Source organism: Eimeria acervulina, genomic scaffold (genome assembly GCF_000499425.1).
Source record: "Eimeria acervulina Houghton genomic scaffold, Eah_scaff365, whole genome shotgun sequence".
Classification (NCBI taxonomy): domain Eukaryota; phylum Apicomplexa; class Conoidasida; order Eucoccidiorida; family Eimeriidae; genus Eimeria; species Eimeria acervulina.
This window is the reverse complement of record NW_013547355.1, coordinates 1-26,628: the sequence shown is the minus strand read 5'-3', so window position 1 is coordinate 26,628 and position 26,628 is coordinate 1. Positions and strand designations below refer to the sequence as shown.

Genomic DNA, 26,628 nt, shown 5'->3' with positions numbered 1-26,628 from the left:
CGCATGCATGCATGCACATGCACTAAACGCATGCATCCCGGTGTCTCCACCCCGCAGACAAACATCAAAAAACTGCAGCGGCATGCAGTGAGCGGGGCGTTGCGGGCTTCGGCGGTTTTGGGGCTGCATGCATGCAAATGCATGCATGCAAGCATATGCATGCAAGTGCATGCATGCAAGCGCATGCATGCAAGTGCATGCATGCAGTTAAGGTGGTGAGGTCAAGCGAAGAAAGAAGTTTCAGCGTCCACCAGTTTCTTCACACCGCCCACCGACTCCAAAATTGTATCCAATGCAGTCTCCATCACCAACCCTAACAGATAAGCATACATATATATATATATGTATATATATATATATATATATATACATATATATATATATATGCATGTATTCAATTAAGGATGTCTCTGCATAGGCAGAGACATTCTCACATCGGCACACTGAGGTGTATAGACAGCTCATTGAGGGTCTCCTCTCACCTCCGACTATTACTTCATCTAAAATATAATTTATCTGTGCCAACAAAACCGCACAAGCACATTAATCTCCCCTAAACCCTAAACCCTAACATTAAACCCTAAACCCTGGCGCATCTCAGGACAAGCAAAATAGCATGACGCCCGAAAAGAATGTAAAGGCGGTTGCAGTGCAAAAGATAAGAAGAATGCAGCTGATAGCCAAGTAGGGTTTAGGGTTTAGGGTTTAGGGTTTACCTTGTCGTAGTGGAAGACAAGGTCAAGCTCGCATACATTCTCAAAGCAGGCGTCCAGCACCTGTACAAACACCTGAACAAATTGCCAGCCCCACACAACACCTATTTATATGCATGCAGCCGAGTATGCATGCAAGTATGCAGCAGCAGCTGCATGGCTGCATGCTTGCATGCGGTTCCTGCTGCCACAGGTCTGCAGTCCGCTCGCCGCATTTCTGCTGCGGTCTCCCTCCAGGGAGGGTTTATAAACTCTATCCCTACGCCTCCCTAAGCCGACACCATCAAAAACCCTAAACCCTAAACCCTAAACCCTAAACCCTGAGAAGTGCTCACTTGGATGAGGTCAAGGATGCCCAACTCACTCTCGAGATGATCCGTCACGAAGATAAAGAACAGCGTGGCGAAGTGTCTGTACAGAATACAACGCATGCAGACAAGTCAGAGTAGCAGCTGCTGCTGTTTCACCCACAATAAGGGATATTGCTGCCGTAGCTGAAGCAGCAGGAGCTGCTGCTGCTGAGCCTGGTGTTGCCTGTGCAGCTGCTGCAGCTGCTGTAGCACGGCACTGGTAAAGCAATCTCCACGGATGCTGTTGTTGTTGCTGCTGCTGCGGGAGTAGCAGATATAGCAGCAGCTGCTTCTCTCCACAGCAACAAGAGGGCTTGACTACCTGTAGATAATGCGGTGGTTCGGCCCAAACAACTCGGTGTTCTCGGTGAAGCAACAGCAGCCCTCATCAGGCCTTCGGCTGACAGCAGCAAACAAAGACCTCATGACATGTTGTTGCTTCTCCTGGGGCTGCGGAGCAGAGCAGAGCAGCAGAGAGAATACACCAGATGTGCGTGCGAATGCCAAACTCCAGACTCCGCAGTTCCTTCTCCAGCAACACAGACGAGGACGTGCATGAGATTTCTGTGTCTGCCGCTTAAATAAGAGAAAGGAGAAGTGCAAATTATACTTACAGTTCCATCGTAAAAACGCACAATGCGCGGTTTCCCCTGCGTGTTCACAACGACCACCGACTTTATCATGGTTTTGTGCAGAAACTGAACGGAATTCAACTCCTTCTGTTGTGGAAACCTGGGGAGAATAGGGGGTTTCAAGCAACCAGCAAGTAATTAAAATGACAGAAATACGCCACAAAGAAGTTAATTTGCAAGTTCCCTCCGCGTTTCGCGTCTGTGTTCGTAGCGGACTCTCGTGAGCGGCGAGGTGTTCTGTAATGGTACTTATGTTCAGCCGGCGGTTCTCGGGTGTTTATTCCCGCAAATCTCCTGGAATTTCGACATAAATGAGTATATTGAATGCCCTACTTAAGAATGAAAATAAATTAACACAAGAATAGAAGGGGGTAAGCAGCAGTTGCAACTTTTGCAGCTTCCAGTATATGGGCTGCTGGAGCATGCAGCATCTACGATGTATGGGTATCCGGTGAATGAGCAAGGAAATTCAGAGAAATCATTACCTTAAAAACTGGGATTCAACATTAAATTCGGTGTTTTGTTTTTCTAGAATCTCCTGTATCCTCCTTTGTGCGGTGATGATGCTTTGAATGGGAACGCCGCTACTCCTCGGAATAGCTGCAGAATCTACCGGGGTTTTGTTCGACTGAAGCTCTGCTTTGCAACTTCATGTGTAAATAGTCTCTTGATCAGAGTTTTCCCTCCGTGGAAATACCTCTTTTTATTTAAATGCCAATATCGCTTTGCTACTGGTCGTTCTCTGTCTTCAGTTCAGCAGCTCCCGGGAGCGAATACCGGGCAGAGCCGCCCGACTGATCTCTTCTTCAACTTCAACTGCTTTCATATTTTGAATGAGCTCGTTTTTATTTCTTTCACCCACCTCAGCGAGGCAATCCTGACGGGCTCTGCTTCTCTTTCACCTTCTACGCTCTCCATAGGGATCGGATCGCAACTGCCGCAGCGGTTCCCACCGTCGAAATGCGGTATTTTCCTTTTATTTTGGAATTGGTGGTTCTTCTCTCCACTCCTGAGTGGGGTTTATCAGCGGGTGAGCCCGAGGCAATCGTTTCTCTCGCGGAGAGGTTCTCTGAAGGGGAAGCACCTATTCTTCCTGTTGCTGCCGCAGCAGCCAGTGCAGCGGAAAACCACACCCCAACGGAGTTGCCTCTAGATGCACTTCTATTAGAAAACAATGGATATGCAAGTTCATCAACTGAGGACTCGCTGCAGGGATCAAGGAGAGAAGTTAAACGCTTCTTGCTGCGCCACAAGACGATGACGGTTTTTCTCGTTCTGGGTATTCTGCTGCTGTCGTGGTGTTATGTTCTAGGCAAGGAAGAAGAACTCGTAAGTCAATAACAACACTTTTAAATCATTAAAGCCTCCTTATGTTGTCTGGGTATGATGATACGAATTACATCGCTTTCTCGTATGTTGCGCCTAATGGATCTTATCGTTGGATTTATTACAATATGGAGGCAAGATGCATAAAGAAGGAAGGACAGCTTAGGGTTTTTGTCTTTAGCTGTTGTATTGACACCTCAATAGGCGAATTATTTATCAATTAAAATAATGGAATGCATTTCCGAGGCGTTACAGGGCCCCTATTATACATATAATATAATGCAGGGCCTCTAAATGCATATGTATATAATATAGGCGTATGCCTACTATATATATATGCAAATATTATAAACATATATATATATATATATATGTTTACGTATATATATATATATATATGTATTATAAACCATGGGGTGGGTCTCGCGTAAATATATGTTGTCTGTAAAGACCTCAGTAGCACCCAACTGTTTGCCTCCCTCTGCGGTGTATGTACACCTCCGCAGGTGACAGAAGAGCAAGAGGATTTCGGAGAGGATGCGCCTGCCGGTGAACAGCAGAATGGAGAGGCTGAAGATGTGGGCAACAGCGGCAGCGAGGGCAGCGAGGGCGACGAGGGCGGCGAGGGCGGCGAGGACAGCGAAGGCGGCGAGGGCAACGAAGGCGGCGAGGGCCGCGAGGGCCGCGAGGGCCGCGAGGGCGGCGAGGGCCGCGAGGGCGGCGAGGGCGGCGAGGGCAGTGACAGCGGCGGCAGCAGCAGCAGTAACGAGAACTACAACATCAACGACCTACTGGTAGCTCAAGATCCAGCAGCACCAGCGGGCTCTTCTTCTTCTGCTGCTGCTGCTAGTACTGCTGCTGCTGCTACTGCTGCTGCTACTACTGCTACTGCTGCTACTGCTGCTGCTGCTACTGCTGCTGCTGCACCCGACGAGCAAAGCAACTCTTCGGGCACCACCTCAGCTGCTTCCAACAGCGCAAGTCTAGTCCCTGTAAAGACTGCTACCGCTCCCAAAACTGTAGCGGCAGCAGCAGCAGCAGCAGCAGCAGCAGTAAAAGGTGCTGTGTTGAAGCTGGCCTTTCTGCCTGGGGAACAGGGAAGCGCAAGCTTTCCCCTTTTTCACCCTGATCCTTTTCCAATATCCTTGCAGCAAGACGCCAACAAAAATGCGGGACAGAAGCAGAAGGTGCGTTTCTGTCTGTTGCATGCACTGTGTGCACAACCTTAAACCCTAAACCCTTTACACACGCCTTTCTGTTCTTTCTTCTTTCGCTCGCTTCTTCCTTTGCAGGCTCAAAAGAAAGGCAGAAGAGTAATTTCATATATTTCTCCTAGACAGGTTCTTACCGCAGTACGCCGCCTTCACAGTTTTCCAGTGGCTTTGGGATTAGGGTTTAGGGTTTAGGGTTTAGGGTTGGCAGGCCTCTTCTTACTCCCCCGCTAAGGGTCTAATATCCAGCATCTAGCATGTAGGGTTTAGTGTTGAGGGTTTAGGTTTGAATATTGAATGGGAGGCCTGGGTGTTACATGCTGCAGGGCTCAGGGTAGGGGTAGGGTTTAGGGTTAAGGGTTTAGGGTTTAGTTTATGACGCCGCATGCTGCAAATGATGGTTTGTTTGCTGCAGGGCGTCTCTTTTCTATCTTCCGTACGCAGAAATGAATGAATCATGGACATTAGCAGCTGCGTCCGCTGCAGCAGCGACTGCACATCTGCCTCCATATCTGTAGCTTACAACGGCAGCAGCAGCAGCAGCAGCAACCGCAGCAGCTGCAGCAGCAACAGCAACAGCTGCACACATTTGCTAAATCTGTTTCTGCGTGCAGGCGCTCGTACGCTCTATAGAACAGGACAGAAGATGATGAAGCGAAATCGAATTTAATCGAGTTTATTATCTTTTTCCTTTTCCCCCTTGCTCCGTCTTGCCTTCTGCTTCTGTAAAGAGCCTTTGTCCTCATCTGTGCAGTGTCTGTAATCTGTGTATGATGGCTTGTGTTCCATTGCATGCAAATAATGGCGCGCATCTCAGGCATCTGCTCCTGCTGCTGTTGCTATTGCTGTTTCTGTTGCTGCTGCTATTTCTACTGCTGTGTCTGTTGCTGGTGCTGCTGTTCTGTGTGCACAGGGTGCGATTAAGACCGGCTCTGTGGGTCTGAAGTCCCTCTTCGATACATTTTGGGCGCCTCAAGCCTTACTGCCTCCTCCTCAGGAGACTGATGGAGAGTTTGATTGAAGGAAGGTCTCAGTCAGACACTTCGAGTTGTAGCAGCAGCCTGCACTAGCTGCTGCGCAATGGTCCGTGCTGCTGCTGCTGCTGCTGCAGCATCAGCAGCTGCAGCAGGATCCGTGGGAGTTGCACTTTTCTGTTCTTGCATGCGCTTCTGCATGCTTTCCAGTCTCACGTGGCAGGCGAATTTGGGGTGTATAGGCAGTGAAGCTGCGAGCTTGCCATGTGTCTTCCTTTTAGTTTGAAAGTAAAGACAGGCAGCGGATGATGCGTGTTTACTTAGTAGCGGCTTGCTCCTCCTGGCTCGCCGCTGCGTGTTTGCCCCCCGCTCGGTGAGAATGCATGCAGTCAATCTGAGCATGTTTTCCAGGTGTATATGCAGGTAGGGGCTTTCTTAAGCGCCACAAAACTCATTTTTGTATTGGACCAATTCCAAGCGCTGGCCCAAACAGCCGCAGCAGCACCGTGTGAAGCTGCTGATGCTGAAGCAGCTACAGCGCGTGCTGCTGCTGCTGCTGCTGCAAACTGGTTTAGTAGTTTGGCACCGGGTTCATTTGTGTATTATAGTTCGACCCCGTTGCTCAGGAGGTAAATTCACTTCACTGTGCTGTGCTGCGGAGCTCCCTGTTGTGGCGGCCCTTGTGTCCATACACCCTATTTTCGGCTTCTCTACCCAATTCAAATGCGCACAATTTTTGGCTTAAGCTCATTTTCATTAATCTAAAGGAAATAAACGCACAGTTAGGTGTAGAGGCAATACATATTGCGTAAAATGAATTTATATAAAACGTACTAACAGCTGCAAGCCATTTCCCGCGCATTTGTGCAGTGGGTGTTCATGTGCCCGCAGCTGCTTATTTCTATTTTACATACTTCGTCTATATTTATTTACCTTGTGCTATTGAAGCCCCCTCATGCAACTGGGTGCAGGTTGCTAACGCAGCAAGCCAATAAAGTGCAGCTACGTATATTGTTCTATCTGCTGCCCTGTTTATGAACCAGAGTGGCTGCATGCGTGAGCCTTAAGTGTATTCTATGTCTATTAACAGACTCTACAGCAAGCTGAAGCCTTCCCTCCTTGCTTGTTACCTCAACAGTAGTTGCTGTGTTTCACCATCAAGTGCTGCTGCTGTGGAAAACAAAAGCACAGATCTATCACTACAAAGTCCCCCAGCCAATCTGCATCTAAGCCCTTCTTACAGGCAAGAAAGCAGGGGCCTTCATCTAAAGAGACAAATGTATCTAACTACTAATCAAAAGAATTCCATTAGGAATGAATGAACGCGGGGCCGCACGGAAGTTTTGTTCGAAGCTCATACGCGGTTTATGCAGTGTAATGACCTTAGGTGTTTTGCTCGAGGTGGTGGTGGTTATAAGGAAGACCAAGACCTTCTTTCTTCAGCTTCTTCAGGAAGTTTCGGGCAATATACGCAGCGCCTCCTCGGGTGTGCAGTTGCAAGAGAGGTATTTAAATTGTTTATTCAAATGAGTGGCTCTGCAAAGTAAAAGAGCTGTAATCTGCGCTGCCACATTTCGATTACAGGCTGTTCAACAGCAAGTTTACGTGGTTTGCTGATGCTGCAGGACAAGTAAGATCGGGCGCATTTATTGAGTTTCATCGATAAGAATACGTATTTTCCGTTGAATCTTTTTGTGCTTTTTATGAATTTGCGGCTGAAACCAGCGGAAATAAAACGCATTTTTTGCGGCTTTCTTCTCTGCTCACAGCGGCGGTTGAGGCCGTGTCTAGCAAGGCAGGTAGGCGTGTTGTGGTGTACGTCCACAACACGGGCGCGTGACGGTTTGTACGACAGAAGCCGATTTGGAAATCCTTCTAAATGCAGACTTTTAAAGACCTTTTAAACCCACATTTTCCGGGTCAATCTCATTTTCATCGCTAGAACGAACCATCGGTGATGTCTGTTTGTTGCAAGATCCGCCACTCGGACCGTCGGCGCGATGCTCGCCCGTGGAGGAGTTGCGCGGAATGTTTCGGAATGAAGTGTATCGACGTCGGGATTAATCTCATGTATCTTTATATTAACTAATTTGAAATCTACGTTTACAACTGAAGAACTCGTTTCTTTATAGGTAAAAACCAGGCCCGAGGTGCTGCTGCTGCGGAGAGCCCGGCTCTGCGGAGCCGATTTTCGTCACTGTTGTTTTCTTCCATGACGTTTGACGAATGAGTTTGATATTGCTTCCTTTGGTTTGTTTGCACAACATTCAACCCCCCACGCTTTTCCGCCCCCATTTACACGTATCGCCTGCTCTTCCCTCTAAGACAGGGTCGCTGAATCAGGCCGCACCACACCTGCTCCGCTGGCTCTCTCTTCCCTGTGCTCTCGCCTGGTCAGCAGGCGCCTGCAGCAGCACGGGAAGCAGCAATAAGCGCTGCAGCAGCAGCAGCATCAGCAGCCGCTGCGCAGCAGCAGGGTGTGGAGGATCAGCTTGCGCGCCTTCTTGTACGGGAGGGGCTTCTCATGGCGTTCCGTGGGTTCCGTTGGAGGTTTTAAAGAGCAGAGACAATCCTTACATGCAGCTGTTGAGCATTACTTGTTGACTGGTTGATGAAGTGTATCGTTATAGCTGAGGGGACAGCGTAGCGTTGGCCCCGAAGGGGAGTTGCAAACAGATTGTGCAGCAATGAAGCGTCACCCTGAAGCATCGGGCGTGCCCGATGCTTCTGGTGTACGTCCACAGGCCGTCGATGGGAGTAGAGAAGAGGAGAGTAGCAGGGGCGGCTTGACTATGTCTTGCAGTTTACCTAAAGGAGCCGCCTTCTTTGGTAGGGAAGATACCCCTGCTGGCGCATCTGTTGCGGGAAGTTCAGTGAAGAAGAATGTAGCGTTTCGGCCTGCATTTGAGGTGGAGGGAGCGGCAGCTAGAGGGAACATCTCTTCTCTTATTTCGAGTGTACGTTCAGATAGTTTGTTCCACGCTGATGAGAGGGGCCCCCTCACCCATCCAGAAGGAGCAGGTGCAGCACCCGTCTATAATGGGGTCTTACGACAGCTGACGAACAGTTCAGGAGGAGGGGATTCGAGTGCAAGCGACTGCGACTCCCATAAGAGCATCACAGCTGTTCCGGTGCCCCGCTCCCCTGCTGCCGCTGTTGCTGCTGCTGCTGCTTCTCCCCTGCGTGCCTTGTCCAACGCAGCAGCAGCAGTAGCAGCAGCAGCATCAGGTGGGTCGGCGCAGGGCTCAGCTCGCTCGCGGCAGCAGCATCGCCTGCAGCAGCAGGAGCAGCAGCAGGAGACGCTACAGGAGGGGGAGGAGCAGCAGCAGCGTTGGTATCAGCAGCTGCTTGCGGGTTTGGTGTCTCCCTTTAAAGAGCTAGCAGGAGGGGAGTTGAATTTTGCGTGGGCGTATAGAGAAGCAACAGCGCTGCATCGGCACCAGCTGTCTAGACAATCGTTTGGCGCTGTGAAGAACCTGCCCAGTAGGAGGGGGGCTGACCATTGGTCCACTCGTCTGTCGGATGCGCACAGGACGTTCACTTCGGACTTGCAATATTTTCCACTTCAGTTCAGAGACACAGAAGCAGAATCTGAATATGTTGCCGTCACTAACTATCAGTCTTCGTTGCGCTTTTCGGTGTATCTACTGCTGCAGCATTGCCTGCTGTTGCCAGTGCAGTTTTCCCTGTTGCTGTGGGACCCCGAGTCACAGCTCTGGTCCTCTAGAGCAGGCTGGCTGCTGCATCCTTTAATTCTTTCTTTTGTAGTGGTGACCCTCTTCGGTTTGCTGCTCGCTATTGCCCTCCTCTACCCTCACTTCATGCCTTGCGGCCTCGGCTACTTCTGCCGCGTGCATGCAGCGCAAGTTGCTTGCGTCTATTCCTTCTCCGTAAGAAAAACAAAGCCCCAAATGCATGCATGCATATGCGGGTCCATAGAGACGCACCAGCTGCTCGTCAGCCACAAGCAACAGCAAAAACGCCGGCGACAGCAGCAGCAGCACTTGCTGCTGCTCTCCCTCCTCCTCAGCGCCTAAAGTTGCACGCAGCGCGTGTGTTGTTTGTGCAGTATACTGGTCTTATGAGCGCATCACTGATAGCCGGCCAGGTGTACATGACGAAGTACCTGGAGTTAGAGCTGGAGCTGCGGAGTAAGGGAGCGAAGTCGGGTATATCGTTTATGAGTTTGCTGACGGAAACATCAGTATTCTATCTTTATGTGTTCGCTACAAACGTCCTCTTCATGGACCTCATTGGACCCATACTCACGAAATGGACTATGATTCTTCACTTCCTTACTTCGCTTTCCCTCACTGCTCCCTTCATTGTGGGATTTGCTGACGGCAGAGTATTCAGCCTCTGCACTTTGTACGTTTCGGGCGTAGGGTTTAGGACTGAGGGTTAAGGGTTTAGAGGGCTGTGTACGGCGTACGAAAGGACAGCAGAAAGAGACTGAAAGAGACAGCTGCGTGCGAGTAGTTGGGCTTGTGTCTGTGTTGTTTCGGCTGTCTGTACGCAGCGTGCATCCGAGCTGCCTGCAGCATACTCTGAATGCCACCGAACACAATCATATCTGTGAATGCAACCGCTCACACGTATTGCAAACAAATTTAAAAAGCAGACAGAATAATGGGCACAACATAAACACACATGCTTTCTCTGTATCTGTGTCGCTCCACAGATTAGCTGTTGCGACGATCGCGACCATTCTAACGGCAATGGCCTACGCCGGGCGGCTTTCGGGGGAGTTGCAGCACCGGCTGCTGTTCCTGCAATGGAGGGTGAGTAGGAGGAGGGGGACGTCTTAATGCTGCTATATTTATGATAGGCAGGGCAAATAAGAGCCTGCGCGGTCCTGCGGTACACCCGTTCACATGCGTACACGTGCATGCATGCGTATGTTTACATGTGCACTTTCATGCTTATTGCAAGCCTGCTAAATGCATATTTCTATGTTGCAATGGAAACGCATGCTTGCGCAAATACGTAGTATATATATATATATATGTATATATAGGCAGAGAATGTATATCACCGGCGAAACTGAGAATATTGAATGCTGCGCTTGCATAAAAGGGGGCACCCTGGTATACCTCGCTTGTCAAGTTTGTGTGTCCATGCGGTTGAAATAAATGTACAGAGGTCGCGGCTGAGACTCATGGAGCTCCTTCATGAACGAGATGATACCAGTAAGACACGAACAGCTATGGAAAACGTCGTCGGCGAACTTGAACAGGTAATGCGCTCACACGCACACAAGAGCAATGCTTGAAAGCGTCTAGACATATATATATATATGTTTGCATGTCTACGTATATATGTGGTATAGATATATATTCACTCTTTATAAATGTATGCATGCATATGCATGTAGATGTATATTTGTACGAGAATATATATATATATATATATATATTTCTGACCATGGCTCCTTTCCCATATGTAGATGTTTCAATGAACGTATGCGAATGTTTTTGGGGGGGATAATGCGTATTTTTCACGTTAATGTAGCGTTACGTGCATTCTCTCTTGTGATTTCCTGTTGTTTGCCCCTTGCGCAGTGTGGGAAGATTCTTCAACAAATGCGGAACATCGAACACGACTTCGGCGAGGAGTTCCACGAGGTGTACCGGATTGTTTCTGAGTGCGTTTAGGAATGCAAATTAGGTTTCTTTGTGACTCCTGCCTCAGGCGCACTACTTGATCGTGCTTCTATATACGTTCTTGGTGCTGAATGCGAGAATTGGTCTCTACATGCATTTGTGCATCTATGTTGGTGTGGATGCTGCAGGTGCCGTCGCACTCTGTTGACTGGCGAGAAGCTGTACACAGTGGACATCGGCAAAGCAGATGTAGGGGTTTTCTTGATTGCATCTCTTGTTTTGATTGTTTAAATGCTTCCCCTTTCCACAACAAAACCTTTGAAGAGGGACCCCAACGGGGCCTTCGGAGCAAGACGCTTGTAAAATGCACGGACAAACCGCCGTACCGCTTGTTTGCTTGAAGGCGACGAGGAATGCTGTTGCACGTCTGTATGTTTGTATGTCTTTGTATTTTGTTTGTGAGTGCTTGCATACATCTCGTCTCCTAGTGACATGTGCTTGCACAAGTTCTTATATCCGCATGTATGTTTTCTATGCATGTCTGTATATAAGGATGTTTGCATGCATGCATGAATGCGCACGCGTTTTCTCGACGATTTCCCCTTTCTTTGGGCGTCCGTTTGTGCTTTTTTTGTATTTATATTATGCTTGTTATGTGCGTGTTGTGAGCGGTGTGCAGAGGTTCAGCAAACACTTTCTGCAGATGTATTCGCATTACGGCACAGATCGAGTAGATGAATTCACCAGCTCATCTCACCAGCGATCCTTGACAGCATCTCAGTCGGCAGTTCGTTCTAAGGCCGCGGACGTTTCTATTCAAGGAGGTCCGTCGCTAATACTTGATTCGACAGTTTTTCTGGAAAGAACGGCATCTGCTTGCTCCTGGAATTCTCTGAGTTCCTGTCGTGCCTTGTAGTTTGTCTGGATCTCTGGCTGTATTTTGCGCTCCTTTACCCCGCGATTCAAGGTGTCTGTGTCTGTTCTTATGGTTTATTGTTGTGTTGCGTTGGCATCTATTCTTCAGTTAGCCCATTGCATTTCTGGTGTGAGTAGCAATTAGTCTCATCTGCTTCTCTCGTTGTGTGCAGCAGCTCCTCATTCTTCCTCTGACGTCATCGATTCCAGCAGCAGCGACTCTGAAGATGAACCCATGAAAAAGCAAGCGACTATGCTGCGGAAAAAGGTATTTTATTGTACTTACACTGTTCATTCACACAGCGTTTGGTGCGAATCTGCATGCCGCATGTGTTGCTTTTCAACAGGTGTTTGCACATTGTGTGGAAGCACGCACGATGTGACACAACGGCTAACTGCATAAGGCGAGAGCCAAAACAGAGGCGCTTGTGCTCGATAGATGGCCGAAATGACAACGTAGATTTCCCAGCAAGAGAACATCGCTGTGGGCGTCAGCAACGATGCGCCCGCACTCGGTTTTGGGCACCCACTTGTTTCGAAGACTGATTGTAGAACTATATTTGATACTTCACCTGTTGTCTGTTTGTGCATATGTGGTTACTCTTTCTCGCATTTCAGCTTCTGGATGAGGCGGAGCGTAACATGAATGCAATTGGCAAGCAGTGGTCGTTCAGTGTGCTCCAGGTACGAATTCGGTTTGTTTAGAATTGCGTTTAACCATGATTTTGAAGACGTAGCTGCCCCTTTCCTCTCAACATCAGCAGCAGCAGCAGCAGAACGTACGCGAGACCCAACTGCACTGCACTCAGGTTGTTGTTACGCTGTCGCAAAGGGGTTGAAGGTCCCCTTTGCGACAGCAAAGGGGACCCTTCAATCCCCTAACCTTGCGAAAGTTCTTGTCTGCCTGGTGTAATGGAGCCCCTTCCGAATGCGTTTTTGGCACTTGAAGGGCTCAGAGAGCGGGTTTTATACAGGCTGCTGTATCCAAGTTGTGCTGTAAAGACCGCTTCCTTTCTGTGTATGTGTAGCTGGATCAAGAAGTTAACGGCGCTCTTTTTGTGGTGGGAACAGCTCTCCTGGGTCCCGTAGTAACAGACTGGGGCTGCGGCAGCAATGAGCTATCTCAATTCCTGCAAACTTTGCAGTGGCAGTATCAGCCGAACCCGTACCACAACCAGTTGCATGCAGCCATGGTAGGCTCCACAATCCAAAATTTTGTTTTCTGCGAAACGCGTACAACTTTAACTCCATGTGAACGCTGGGCTGCTGCTTCCGCTCGGCATATATATTAAAACTGCTACCGCAGGATGTCTCACGTTTTGCTTGTTTGTGGTTACGCGTGCAGGTGGGGCATGGCGCAGTTAGCGTCGCGAATATGCTGGGCGTTTGGCAGATGTAGGTGGCAACTTGTTCTTTATCATGATTGCAGAGTAGACTGCATGCAGGCCACTGGCAAAAGTTCACATGTAAAAACGCAAGTAGTAATAATCGCCATGACAAAGCGGCAGTGCAAGTTGTGTTGTTGTGTATTGCAGAATGGAACCGCTAGAGAAAGCTGCACTCGCAGTGGCCACGTTGGCCCACGATGTCGGCCACCCCGGCCGCACCAACCAATTCTTTGTGGCTTGCTTTGACCCTTTGGTGAGCTTCTTAAAGCAATGAATTACTGCCTTGGTCCTCACATTACCCTGTTTTCAAGCACGTAGAGCAGTTTAGCACCCGTTTGTTCGATTCTCGCACGACCAAGGAACGCATACTGAAGTACAGAGAAGCTAAGCTCCGCTCGCAATGTCTCGTATTTGGCATTTGCCTTGATGAGGTACTTGATGGGCGGCGATGAGCTTTTGAATTCAGGATGCATCTTCTTTGTGGCCTTGCTGCGCTGCTTGCAGGCAATCATCTACAACGACATCTCTCCACTTGAGAATTTTCACTCTTGTCTGTGCTTTCGTATTCTTGAAAGGTGCGAAGAACTTGCATTCTGCCGCATTACAGCTGTGTTTCTATCTAACACGCGCACTTCGCGTCACCGCATACAGTTGAATTGAGGGGCTACTGAAGTGAACTAAAGGAATGTGGCTGTTAGGCAGATCTTTGACAGGCCTGTCTCGGTCCTGCAAGCGTCTGCTTGTGTAGAACTGCCCATCGAGTGTTTCTGCATCTGCCTGTATATTGCTGGTTGTTGGCGTTTCACTCCGGATGTCAAACTGTGGTGCTCTGTTTGTGGGGAATCAATGCAGGAAGAGCTGCAACATTTTTTTTCTGTTGTCTGTGGGGGCTTTCCGTTCCGTGCGGGCAAAGATCATCGAGTGTATCCTCAGTACGGACATGAAGCAGCACTTCGAAGACATTTCAAAGTTTCGCATGCGTCGGCAATGCGAAGAGTTCTCCTTTCGAAATTCTGTCGAGGACAGATGGGCTACACTACGCATGTGCGTTAAATTGGGGGATCTCTGCCATACTGCCCTGCCTTGGTCAGACCACTTCGTCATGTCATGCGCTATCACTGAGGAGTTTTTCCAGCAGGGAGACGAAGTAAGGCAAAGAAGCGAGACGAGGAAGCGCGAGTGGCTCCGAAAAGACGGCTTTTCGTTTTCTTTGTGTATATTGAATTAACTCTATACAAATGTATTGTGATTAGCACCCATCTCCTTTCCTTCCACTTGAAACCTGAAAACCGAAACAGTGTGAGAACTCTAGGAGAACTCTCAGGAGATTGCATCATTTCGTTGCTATTTATATTTGCTGCCCCTTTACATCCTTCAAGAGCATTTTCGCAGTGGTTTCAGGTGTACAGTTGCCCAAGACTTTGTTATATATTGCATTATCGGGTTTGCAGTTTGGGTGTCGTTTGTTTTTTTCGTATGTGGAGTTCTAGGTGTTAACTGCTGTATTTGTCGTTGCAGGAACTGCGGCGTGGTATGTCGGTATCGCCACTGTGCAGCCGGGATGCCCAAGTGGACATTGCAAAGTCGCAAGAAAGTTTCTTGTCGTTTGTAGCTCGACCACTTGTTGCTGAATTGGTTGAGTTTGACAGCCACACACAAATGGCGTAGGTCTTTTTGCGTCGATAGTTTGCAGCTGATTCTGCTCTATCGCCTTCGTCGTTTCCAGAAAAGCGGACTGATTGGCAGCTTCCCCACACCCGGACACAGTACCAGGCCCGCTGTTGTATCAGCAGTTATCGCATGACCTCTGCCGCTTTTTTCCTTCGTTTTATCTCCTTTTCATGTTTTTTGTTACTTCTCTGTCTGTGTATTTTGCACTGAAGGGCTGAGGTACTGTCGACTTTGGACGCCAACATGGAGCGCTGGAAGGCGTTGGCGGCTGAAGGCACCCCTGTTTCCTTACCGACGACGAACAAACAAACTCAAGTTCGCACATTCACACTCCACGCTGTTCGCAACCTCGCCGGCCCTGCGCTTTCCTTGTCCCGGTGTAAAACAGGCGCAGAGCATGGCGGCCAGAGGTCAAATGAGGACCGAGACGGCAAGCCATTTACGCCCCCGGGCGCTTCTTTTCAGAACGATGACACATTACGTGAGAGAGAGCTTTCTTGCCAACCAGGAGAAGTTTGCATTGTAGCGCCTCCACCACGCCGTCCTGACGGTGATGCAGTGAGCAAATAGACCTTACTGACGAGCGAGCTTTATTCTTATAAGTGTGTCATGATGAATTGTGTGTTGTGCATTTACAGCGGGGACGCACCTTTTCGACTGGCTCGCCGAATCTGGCGAGGCTACATGTCTGTGGAGTCCCCGTTTTACAGTGGACAGCGGACCAGCTGCGCATCAAGACTCTTCAGGTTCAAAAAGGAACCTAAGATAACTAGGCGTGAGCTTCCTCGCTAGCTTTCCCTCTTCCTACCCTAACACGGGGGCATGTTTAATGCAACTGCGAAAGATGCTTGTTGTCGCCTGGGCCGGCACTAGACGTCTAGTGTAGACAGTTTTCGTGTGCTGAGGCATCTAAGCGAAGGAGTGTATATGGCGCATATCGGCTCCTTGGCTCTTTGCTAGCTCAAGTTCATCCTGCTTCTTGTACAGCAGGCGTTGTTGGAAACAGGGAATGACGAATGACGGCAGACAGTGGCAGCAGTTCATAGTTTGAAAACCAAGTTTGGACATGGAACGAAGAACAGGGAAAACAATGCCTCTCTGCATTGTACAGATTTGATAAAGGCTTCGGCCTTCATTTGCCATTTTTCGTGCGGCTCAAGCAGCCGCACTTTCTTGCGCTGCTGAGGGAGCTGAAGAAGCACAACTCACAACAGCAAACCTCGCCTGCCAGCATTGATGCTGCTGCAACACTATTAGCAGCACTCTTCGTACCTTGTATCTATCCCTTCTGTGCTGATTGACCAATGCGCACGCTTATAGGAGGCGCAGGCAGAATGTATAAGGTGCACAGTGGCGTCTTATTCTGTACTACGCTACAGTAGTGAGCATGGACAGTGATTTTTGAATAGGAGTTAAGCTTCAGTAGCTGCCGTATGCCGGTCCCAGTGCCGGGGGTTTGGTTGTTTCTTCGTTTCCGAATCAGCAGCTTATGCGGTGCAGGCTTGCAGGTAGGGTTGGCCGTTTGCAGCATTTAGCCTTAAGATTAAGGGTTGTTCGGGCTGGATTTGTGAAACCTTGCCTGCGCCAGCAGCGGCTTGCCGCTGTTGCATTTTTAGCACTGCGTAGTTGTGCACGCGGGCGATGTTGACCTCGGTCATGGTAATTTGGGTCCTTAGCCATTCCATGTCGGCCTCCTAATGAACACAGGTGCAGACAGCCTACGTTTAGAAATAGGTGTTGGCCAGTAGATGCACTTGGCACTTGACCGGCAGAAACCATCAAGCCAAAAGAAACCGCAACCCAGGCTTCTCGCTTCTGACTGTACATCGGCATCAGTATGTCCTTCATGCATATTCCTCGACAGATACTCACTCCACAGAAGGCGAGGACTACCAAGGAAAAACCAAAAAGCAGCGTCTTGGTGTACTAAAACCATGTGGCAGTCACTTCATCAGCCCCGGATCCACTTACCGCTTCCTCCAGGTATTTATTTGCAACCTTGAGGCTTTTGTTAAGGACATCCTCCGCCTCCTGCAGGGTATACTCCACAACTACATCGGCCTGCATCCGGCATCCCCCAACAAACGTAGCAATGCATAGACAGGGGTAGTCTGTTGCAGGTCATTATGACTGCTACGTAGTACAGGTCCACGTGAATCTGTTTTGAAGAGATCCAGCAAGTCTCAGTGCGCTGTTTTACGACTGCTTGCCGGCTAGCTCGCCACCTGGGCTGGCGAGTTGCAGCGACTAGCTAGACATTCTTACGGCGAGCCAAAGACAAACGGTGTCAGTCGGGGGAACAGTAGCCTGCACGTGGATTGTCTCGGCGAGTTGGAAGTGCGTCTGAAGTTCCCCATCGCCTCCCTCCTTGGCGATGTCCTGTATTGAGGAGCCCGAGACGACAGAGAGGAGCAAAGGCAAAATAAGTTCCATTAAGTTAACTTTAAGTACATACTCACTGCAAATATGGCGTTTAATATTTGAGGCAACAAAATGCTTCCCTACGCGCTGTTTTTTTAGCATCTCCAGCGCATTCATTGTCTCCCTTATGGCGACTGTCTTGGCCCTCAGCGTGTCTTTCTGTCCCAACAGAGAATGTTCCATGAAACGATATTTCCTGTATTGCAAGAAGGGAACGCTTACTGCAGCCCAACATGTATGTGCGCACTTTTACACGCACATATAAGCATAAATACAAATCCATAGCTGTCAATACACAAACCTATCATTGGGAAATAAAATGGTGCAGTCTGCCAAGTTGCTAAGGAAAAGATGGGGAGAGTGAGAAGATTGCAGCTGTACTGTAGGAGTTCCTTGAAGAGATACTCAACAGACGTTGGGTTTCGGGAACCAACAAATGTCTCCACCTTTTCCTGCAGTACAGCATGAGAAGGCACACGCGTAGGAACATCTCTATACTTCCAAATCAACCACTCCGACACAGTGCAGGGAGGCAGTTTTGCCGTTGAGCAATAAAGAGACAGCAATTTCCACTACCTGGTTCACAGAGGTATGGAAAGTAAGATGGGTAATTCAAACCATCAATAGCACTGTACGTATAAAAAACAAAGCCAATGCTGTGCCGTGTCTCCTTGTCGAGCGGCTGTGCATTCAGGAGTGACGGCTGCATAACCCCATGGTGCGTACGATGAACTTTGCCCCCGGAATACTTCTGTGCTCTCCATTCTTCGCAGGGACCACGAGGTCGTCTAGACGCATTGCCTGAGGGCCACAGGGAGGAGGGCAGGGAACGGTTGCGCTCGTTACGGTGTACGTGCAGGTGAATTGCGGTGTTCAGTAGCATAAATGCTCGACTGGAGACGAAAAAAGAGGCTTCCCCCCGTGAGCAGGTTAAGCTGCATCCATCCACTTCGTGACACTGTAAGAAACTCAACACTGTCGTGCTGTCTGGCCATACCGCTGTTCCTGAGGACGTCTGCGCCATGTCGATATGCGCCTGCTAGAAAATGTATGGCCAAATAGACAACAAATTTGCAGGTGGGGCTGCCGAAGGGCGGCGAACACAAAACCTGAGATGCTCTCCAGCCTCTTCCAGGGATGATGCCCCAGGATATGCACCCCTCTGTTCTGATCTGCTCTCACGTTTTAGCCTTTGTTTGGCAGCATTAACTACAGACATTAAATTTATCTTCAGTGGTCGATATCTCTTCACAAAACGCAGGCAATACCCACGCCCCCAAATGCATGCAACACTGTTCTGTACAGTTTTCACTGAACCGGAGGCGGGAATTCGCAAGCCAGACACGTGTTGTGGTTCCCTTATGAAACGGAAGAGTCATTAGTCGTACTTATAACTACAATTTTAAAGGGTTATTTTAGTTTATTTCTACTTTTTCACCCACTCCTGCTGTGTCACGTCTGCCACCGTCGGCGGTGGGACCACGTCGATGCTTGTCGCGAGCCACATACTCCCTTTCGTCGCTTTTGGAACCTGATGGTGTATTTGGCTGTATAGGCAGCTGCCTGCTAGATATCAGCATGCCATCAGGCGGCAGCGGCAGCGGAAATGGCCACCAGCTTGCTATTTCAGCATCTGCAGCAGATCGGCCTCCCAGTGCTGCAGCAACTGCAAATATTCTTATGCACCCGCCAACCTACAGACGACGCGGCTCTGTGCGATGGAAGCAACGCAGAGTGCTGCTGCTGCTGCAAAACCTGTGCCAGCAGCAGCAGACCAACTCTCGAGCCTTGCAAGTGCAGAGGCTCCGGGATCTCTTGTTCAAGCGCTTGCAGCAGCAGCACCAACGGCATAAGCTACAGCAACGTCGCTAGTGTGGACAATGATGCCTCCGGTCTGTTGAACAGCAGCAGTAGCAGCAACTGCAGCAGCCATGCAGTGTGCTTGGCACACCGTATTATCTCTCTTTCTATTCCATTGGTACCGCCACCCCCTCCGTACAGCGTTGATACTAATGGGGTGTTGCAGTGTTCATGCAGTAGCAGCACTAATTCCATTGGCAGCAGTTGCAGTAGCAGTTCGACTGGTGATGCTGCTTCGGAAGGATCCCCAAGCCACAGAAGCATTCTTTCAATCGATTCTATGGCGCTTGCTTCTGCAGCATTTGTTCCCTGTTTGTTTCCTCTTTTTCGTGGGCTCTGGGAAGCAAGCAACGAGGGTGTCTGGCCGTTACCTCTTGAGGAGCCCGCTCCGCCTTGCCTTGTGGTGACTGTAGAAACCTGGAAGCTGCATCCTAGTGCTGAACTTAGCAGTCAACTAAAATTGTGGGGCAATGCAGCTCTGGCACGTGACCGTCCAGCTGCTGCTGCATCTCTTTACACAGCTGCGACAATGCTGCTTCCAAGCATCACCAACGGCAGCACTCCAAACAGCAGCAAAAGTCTGCTGGCGGTGTTGTGTGCAAACGCAAGTTCTGCGCTGCTGCGGCTGAGACGGATCAGAAGAGCCCTACGAACTGCGACGGAGGCCGTTGCTGCGAATCCAATGTACCGCAAGGCGTGGCACCGCCGTGCTGCAGCTTTGGTGCATGTGCGAGGCGCAGTGGAGCGGTATTTCGTAGCTCTCTGCAGCAAAAAGAACAGCAGCAGCAGTAGTAGCAGCAGAGACAGTGCTAGTGCCAATACGGACGATTGCACTGCCGCAGCTCGCGCTTGCTTGCAGCAGGTCGATAGAGAGATAGCAGAGGCCCAGATGATGTCCCAGGGGCAAGCCAACGTTTCGGAAGCAATTGCTGCAGCAAGCCGCATGATGGTTGGTTGTTGCGGGTGTGGCTCCAGTGCAACTCTTCGCCCTTCATCCGATAACAAGGACACCGTATCTGATCGTCCATGGCTTTGGCTCAGGAAAGACGTAAGCGCACACCGGGACGCAAAAGGTTGGGGCTTGGTGACAGCAGACGATGGACTTTCTAGGCTTGAAAATGATCCTTGTTTGGTCTTGGAAGAAGAAGCATTTGCGGTTTTTGTGCACCCAGACCTCTGTGCACCCATTCCGAAGATCCCCTTCGCTCTTCCTCCCCACAATTCAGCGTTTGCCCAAAACCCGGAGGGCCTCGAGCTCCATGCAGATGCTACTATCCGTGACCAGTGGGAGGCGCGCGTTGAAGAAGGCGCCGTGGGTAAGAAAGAGTGTGAGAGGGTCGACGAAAGTGGAAAAGGAAGACACGAGGCCTGGCTAGAGCTTCAGGAAGAAACAGAGGGGATCTGTGCAGGCTGCGCGACAGTACCGGCTCGAGGGGAGGTAGCTGCAAATGAATGCCATATGCAAGGGCCCGACACCTGGCACAGCACAGTGAGCCATTTACTCTATCCAACGCTCCCTGTGGTGCCCTGCGGCTCTTGCGCGGCTGCTATGTTTTGCTGCCAAGGCTGCAGAGCGGCTTCATCTCACAAGCGTGCATGCCGCTTGCACCAAATGCAGCAAGCCCAGCAGCAAGAGGCATGTGGGATGGAAAGCCGCTCAACGCGCGGCGACGACCGAAAAGGACCGCGGGGAGAAGCTTCAGAAAGTATGCCAGGCACGCAGGTGCAGCCTTTAGCACTAGCGCTGCCAGATCCTCATCGTTTCCTTGCGCGTCAGCTCTTGGCTTCCCTGTTGCCGCCAGCAATTCCCTTAGAGGAACCGGCAGTGCAAAACGGCTCGACAGCATTAGTCAACGCCAAAGTGCAAGCTCGTGTGCTGGGCGAGCCGCCATGGCGCCAGTTGCTCATGAGAACGTCATCCGTTGTGGTGGACAGCACGATGGTGGCGGATTGGCTGCTGAATGCTGCATGGCTGGCTGGTGAAGCCACAGCATATGGACGAGGGCTACATTGCGGTGGCCGTTGTCTCATCTGCAGACCCGCGGGAAGGGAACCGCCTGCAACTTCACAGTCAGCATCTGCTACTGCAGAGAGTGCTGCCGCACGGTTCGCACATCCCTCAGATGAGACCCCCGCAACGCATCCTTGTGGTTGGTGCTGCGTGTGTTGCCGGCGTTGGTGCCCGAAGTGCTCGGTTTGTCCGTCGCGCATGCAAGAGCCTGACGGTTTGTCGCGGAACGTTGGCCCCTTTCCTAGGTGCCTTTTCGCAGCGGCACTCCACGCCTACGGTGTAGCGTGCTGCAACAGCTTCACAATTCGCGTTCTCTGTGACCCTGAAGAGGAAGCGGTGGCAGCTGGCACTGCGGTGTTCCTCGCGGCGTCTCTACTTAACCATTCGTGTACTCCCAATGCTATCGTAGCTTTTGGAGAGCCCAAGGTGCAGTTGCAGCGCAAGCAGGAGCGTGATCAGAACAGGGTGCACCAGCACCAGGGCGAGGACAATGTTGATTCTGCAGCGGCGCCAGATGCTCCTCTACTTGTCAGGACCCGCGGTGTGGGGCGAGGCGCGCTCTTACAAGTCCGATTGGGTGCCCCGAATAATTCGGGATGTAGCGGCCGTGTGCAGGAGGTTTGCATCTCTTATGGTCCGGTTATTGGGCTGCCGAAGAGCTCTTGGGGCTTTCGCCAAGACTGGCTTATCAAGCATGCTGGTTTTTTTTGTCGCTGCGAAGTAAGTGTCCTGTTCCCTGGCCCCGAGACTCCGTTCTTATTTTCGCATCAATGCAAGGCGGAAGACGCCTGTGACGTGCCGTTTCCCGTAGCTGCCTCAGCAGGATCGCTATGCGGTGTGTTTGTCTTCTGCTGAGCAGGCCTGCCTCCCTCCGCCGGCTGACAATAGTCCAGCTGATTGTGGAGGCGTTGCCTTCCGATATGAGCTACTCTGCGGTTTTCCATGTCCTCATTGCACTTCGATATCAGGCGCGCAGAAGATTCTATCGAGTATGCGAGAGAACACAAGCAATGAACAGGAGCAGCATGCACTGTTTGACGCGGCTGCACTGCTCAACCGCTGCTTCGGGCCCCACCTTCACAAGAATCCTTTGCCAGCGGTTCGACTGCGCAAGGTGCTGGCGGAGAAAACCGCTAGCTATTCGCTCTTCTTGAAGATGCCTGAGAAAACTCTCGAGTTTGTCACCGCCTTCTCCAAGCTGCTTCACCGGGTTCTGACGAAGGGGCAGGTGCGGCAGCCATGGACTAGTACGCAAAAGTTGGCTCTAATGGGTCATTCATGTGTTCCTCTATGGTCACCCTACGCTGTGGCTTTTCCTGACTCCTTGTCTATTATATCATCGTCTACAGGCAAGAACATACCGATATATGCATTCAGCGAACTCTACTGCCTCAACTGCAGCTCGCGGTTTCCCGCCAGTGGCCTCGAAAGGAACCGAGAAGCAATTCACGTGCAGCTGGATCGTGTACAGAGTGCACTGAGAAACCTTGTCAGCCCATTCTCCAAAGCCACAAAAGCACAGCAGGGCGCGCTTTTAGCTGAGGTCTTGAAGGACATCCTGCAAGCCATTCCGCAGGTCGTAGCTGTCAGTGGCTGCCTGTCTACAGGTGTGTGGGAGGCGCTGCAGAGTGCCGCCAGGGCTGCCCACGCGAAAGCAGAAGTGATGCGGCAAGTACACGCTGATTCCATCTGGGCCGTAGAGTCAGTCGGCATGGCAGCTACTTGCCTGTCGGCTGGGATCTACGTGCTGTTGCAAAGGCTCCCTCTTGGATTATCGCAGCCAGAGGTGTCCGCGCACATGTACAAGGTTGCACTGTTGCTTGGCCAAATAGGCGGTCGTGCACAAACAAAACAGGTTCTGGAAGCTGTTGCCAAGGCTACACTCAATTCCTATGGGCCTCACAGCGTTAGCCAGAGCTACGTGAAAGCGTATCTACGATGGATGGAACGAGAAGATGAATAATCCATGCCGGCCTATAATTTGGTGGGTTTACCATTGACCAGCTTTCCGTGGGGCCCCTTCACACATGGAAATTTACTGTACGGAAATGGCACGGCGGCTCTAGATCACTGCCGTTGGCAGGATGAAATATGCCGGCAACGTTGACGAAGAAGTTCTGCTTCACTCGTAGTGGACTTAGCAGTTAGGTTCTCTGTCGAAACGGCAAACCTGCCACGCCTTTCTGCCGGCAGCAGCTATCGTTTGCTCAGTTGAAGCAACAAGGAGGATCCTCCCGCAAACAGTTGCCCTGCATGCATAGACTCTCGACTGATTTATGCCATAGCAGAGAACGCCAATGTTGGTCGGGAGACTACAAAATGAGAGGACGCCCAGTTGGTATGGTCAGAGGCCTTGTGTAACCCGTTTATCACCACAGTGGAGCCCACGGCGATAGACAAAGTGGTCTTTTCGATCGAAGCCGTCGCAAGTGTCGACAAAGTGTGTTTGCGTCTTGCATAACTTCTCCACGTCAGTACTGACGCTGGGTCACATTTTGGTGAAACTTTGCAATTAGCTTTTCGTCGTGCCCCGTTATATTTGCCCGTATGTATTCCCCAGAGCTGTCTTCTTCAATAGAACCTTGTGTTGCAGGTGCCTCAGTGTGTGCTTCCAGCCGTCGTCTTTAACAGCTCTGGGGCATTTTTCCATGGACAATATCGGCACCATGTGCTGGGTGGCAATTTCCCGTAGCTTTGCAAAAGTGGCCTTGTCCCGTGTTGCACTCTTGGGCAGCACAATCGCTTCGACGTCCTTTCTGAAAACAGCGATGAAAACACTTAATGCAGTGCCTTTTACCGGAACACACCACTACAATGTGTACCACAGCCCCAGACCCAGGCTTACCCTAGTTTGATCTCTCCATGAATGTTGCAGTCCACCAATGCTGATATGTCACCACCTTTCTCTGACGTCGGTTCCGCGGCAAAAGCCTGCACAACGACAAGCGATTTCCCTTTTAGGTCAGTGCATAAGTTCGCGTCGTTGCGCCATTGCAGAATGTGTACGATGAATTGCACTAGAGACTCTTCAGTGCTGGTCAATTGACTTCCTGGCCGACATCCAAGCCAGCAAGCCGATTGGAACAACAAAAGGGCTGTAGAGAATGCGCGGGCATATAAAGGGACTTGAAAGATTAGTCGGCACGCTTACGGCTAAGGCTGAAAGGGCCTCATGCCCAAGCGCCTCCAAGACATGCCATGGGTTGTTAAGAGTGGCCACCAAAGGTTCACGACCAAACGACAAGACTCCAGACCCATCATGCTGGCTTGCCGAAATTGTTGCTCGTACTCTGTAGGAGCATTCACGCCAACATCCTTAACATTTGGAGCGTTTTAGAAGAACGCCAACGACGACGGATATGCTAGGATGTGCCGCCAGTCACAGAGGGGAGAAGGGAAATCTGAAAGCATACCTCACGTGATCTTTCAGGATGATACATGCTTCACCGGGTTGCGGCTCCCAAGGTGGCTGAAGGTTGCAATTCACGCTAACATAGCCGTACTTTGGATGATGTTCGGGTCGAACAGACTCGTGTTCATACAGGCCACAATAAAGAGCTTGCTCTCTTTCGTTACATTTGCGCAGGTATGTTGCGTCGGTTTGGGGTATTTCGAAGTGCGACCTGATTTAAAGGAATACGAGAATCCAAGTGACTAATTCAACAGCACAGCCCGACCGACCGGTCAAGTAAAGCGTTGCAATGTAGCTACTGAAAATGCACTTTTTCGTCTTACCTAATGAATCCGCCTTGCTCCAGATGTGGCGTTAAGCTTACAATGTCGAAGTAGATGAGAATGGGAGAGCGCAGGAGGAGGAACTGCTCCAGAGATTCAAGAGTCCCAATTGGTTGCCCTGTCCGTTTGAAGACCTCCACCAGACGGCTTTTAGCTTCAGCACTTCTTCGGACAGACTGCTCAGCAACCAATTTCATGGCTGCTTGTTGGATGTCCGTTAGCGCACGCAACTCTGAAGAATCTCCTGTGCCGAGGCATTGCATGCACAGCGCCTGGAGTTCACGGGACAATTGAGGGTACAACTCATGGAATACTAAAGATGCGAGGGGCTCATAGCTGCCCACTGCTGACCACATGTTGTTCTGCGCTGTCAATCGCCTTCCAACGGCAGTGGCATCCATGTAGGAAGGCCGCATAATGGAGGTAGGAGGAGCAGCGCTGTTAATACGCGGCTTCTCCATGTGGGCACGTGCGCGGTTTGTCGGCAGTAGGCAGTCCCCGTTCCTCACCATGTCAGAATGCAAATCTTCCGTACTACGCCTCCTTAACGAAACAAATCCAGTTGTGTTTCCGAATGTCGAACTGGGATCCAAGGACTGTTTGGAAATGTTTTTACCCCTGTCCACCACAGAAGAGGAGTCTCTGGACTGTGCAGAGCGGAGTTGCCATTTTGGTGCATCAGGGCCTCCGTCGTCGGTAACTCTTTTACTGGGACTATATTTCAACTCAGAACTGTTTTGCAGCTTTGTTCTTCCGTGCTTCTGTGAGCCCAGGCTAGGCATAGATGACGACGGTCGATTCCCAGATCTATCATGAGCTATTAGGTTGCATCTGCCAGCTACTTCTTGGTTGTATGTTCCTTGGTTTTGGGGCAGAGCATGCGCTGTCTCTGCATTATCCTGAAAAATAGAGGAGTGCTTCTGCTTTACTGAAGTATGCTCAGAGAGTGCCGTTGCGTGCAAACCAGACTTCACGTTCTCCAGCGAAGCCGTCTGGGTATTCAATGGGGTTGGCATGTGTCTTAATTCTCTTGCAGTGATGTTCTGGCTTGAATTAATAGGTGCGTCTCCGCCACGTTTCGACTGACACCGATTCATGCTATCTCTACCGCTGCCGTCCTTCGGATTCTGAGGGGCTTTCGCAGAGACAGCGCTTTGCAACACTGACTCTAGGTTCCCGGAACAGCTGGGTGAACAATAAGCAAATTTGTCAAATGCAGTAGACTCTGACAGCTTTAAGCTCCCTTCCTCAACCAAAGGGTCGGCATAACGCTGTGCCTGCGCAAAAGGATACCGTACTCCAAGCGTTTTGTTCTGTTGCCATCTTTAAGCAGTAATTTCCTCCGTGTACTTAAGGGGAAACACACCGTCAAAACGCAGAAACCGAACTTACTGATTCAAGAGGGCGGGTCGACAGAGGTTTTGACCGAAAAGACACCTGTGTTATACTACCTGATCGGCAGGTTTGAAACAGACAATCTTCATTTCCTGAGCAAACGGCACCAGCACCTGTCGGCTTTGCCTCGCACTTACACACGCCACACTGCTGTGGTGAGACCCTGTTCTCCGTCTTCAGCCTACATCTGTCACCTATCCCATCCCCTCAACATCCGCGCGTCCATCCGAACTTACTCGAAAGAACACGTGCATCTGCAGCACCTCCTTCTGATGCTCCCATACTCAGCACTGAGGGGCAATCAAGAATGCGAAGATGCGTTTGCTCTTCGGAACGTGTCAGACGACGGACTTTGTCGTTCCCTTTAAAAATGCGACTTGCCCCCGCTTCTGCTGTCCCCCCACCTTCTCGCAGCTGTTCTCC

At 50.4% G+C, this 26,628-nt stretch overlaps 5 protein-coding genes across 5 annotated transcripts; 3 read left to right on the top strand and 2 right to left on the bottom strand.

Moving 5' to 3' along the window:
• Positions 1-221: 221 nt before the first annotated feature.
• On the bottom strand, positions 222-1,685 carry EAH_00035050 (adaptor-related protein complex 3, sigma 2 subunit, putative; the record flags this gene model as incomplete). The annotated part of the gene is made up of 4 exons (XM_013392129.1): positions 222-299; positions 717-788; positions 1,049-1,124; positions 1,678-1,685. The coding sequence occupies 4 exons, from the start codon at positions 1,683-1,685 to the stop codon at positions 222-224; spliced, it is 234 nt and encodes a 77-aa protein (XP_013247583.1).
• Positions 1,686-2,655: 970 nt separating this feature from the next.
• Positions 2,656-4,488, top strand: EAH_00035040 (hypothetical protein; the record flags this gene model as incomplete). Its single annotated transcript, XM_013392128.1, has 3 exons — positions 2,656-3,024; positions 3,528-4,208; positions 4,444-4,488. The coding sequence occupies 3 exons, from the start codon at positions 2,656-2,658 to the stop codon at positions 4,486-4,488; spliced, it is 1,095 nt and encodes a 364-aa protein (XP_013247582.1).
• A 3,405-nt stretch (positions 4,489-7,893) lies between these two features.
• Positions 7,894-15,552, top strand: EAH_00035030 (phosphodiesterase, putative; the record flags this gene model as incomplete). The annotated part of the gene is made up of 17 exons (XM_013392127.1): positions 7,894-9,096; positions 9,276-9,574; positions 9,888-9,987; positions 10,347-10,442; positions 10,768-10,850; positions 10,998-11,058; positions 11,489-11,633; positions 11,898-11,992; positions 12,343-12,408; positions 12,753-12,917; positions 13,070-13,119; positions 13,260-13,365; positions 13,617-13,687; positions 13,965-14,259; positions 14,603-14,651; positions 15,172-15,264; positions 15,422-15,552. 17 exons carry the CDS (start codon positions 7,894-7,896, stop codon positions 15,550-15,552), a joined length of 3,108 nt encoding a protein of 1,035 aa, XP_013247581.1.
• Positions 15,553-19,593: 4,041 nt separating this feature from the next.
• On the top strand, positions 19,594-23,038 carry EAH_00035020 (hypothetical protein, conserved; the record flags this gene model as incomplete). The annotated part of the gene is made up of 2 exons (XM_013392126.1): positions 19,594-21,709; positions 22,044-23,038. The coding sequence occupies 2 exons, from the start codon at positions 19,594-19,596 to the stop codon at positions 23,036-23,038; spliced, it is 3,111 nt and encodes a 1,036-aa protein (XP_013247580.1).
• Positions 23,039-23,608: 570 nt separating this feature from the next.
• On the bottom strand, positions 23,609-26,628 carry EAH_00035010 (hypothetical protein, conserved; the record flags this gene model as incomplete). The annotated part of the gene is made up of 7 exons (XM_013392125.1): positions 23,609-23,831; positions 23,921-24,006; positions 24,227-24,365; positions 24,489-24,698; positions 24,811-26,087; positions 26,203-26,261; positions 26,442-26,628. Coding segments are annotated over 7 exons (2,181 nt in total), but the record flags the coding sequence as incomplete, so codon positions are not given.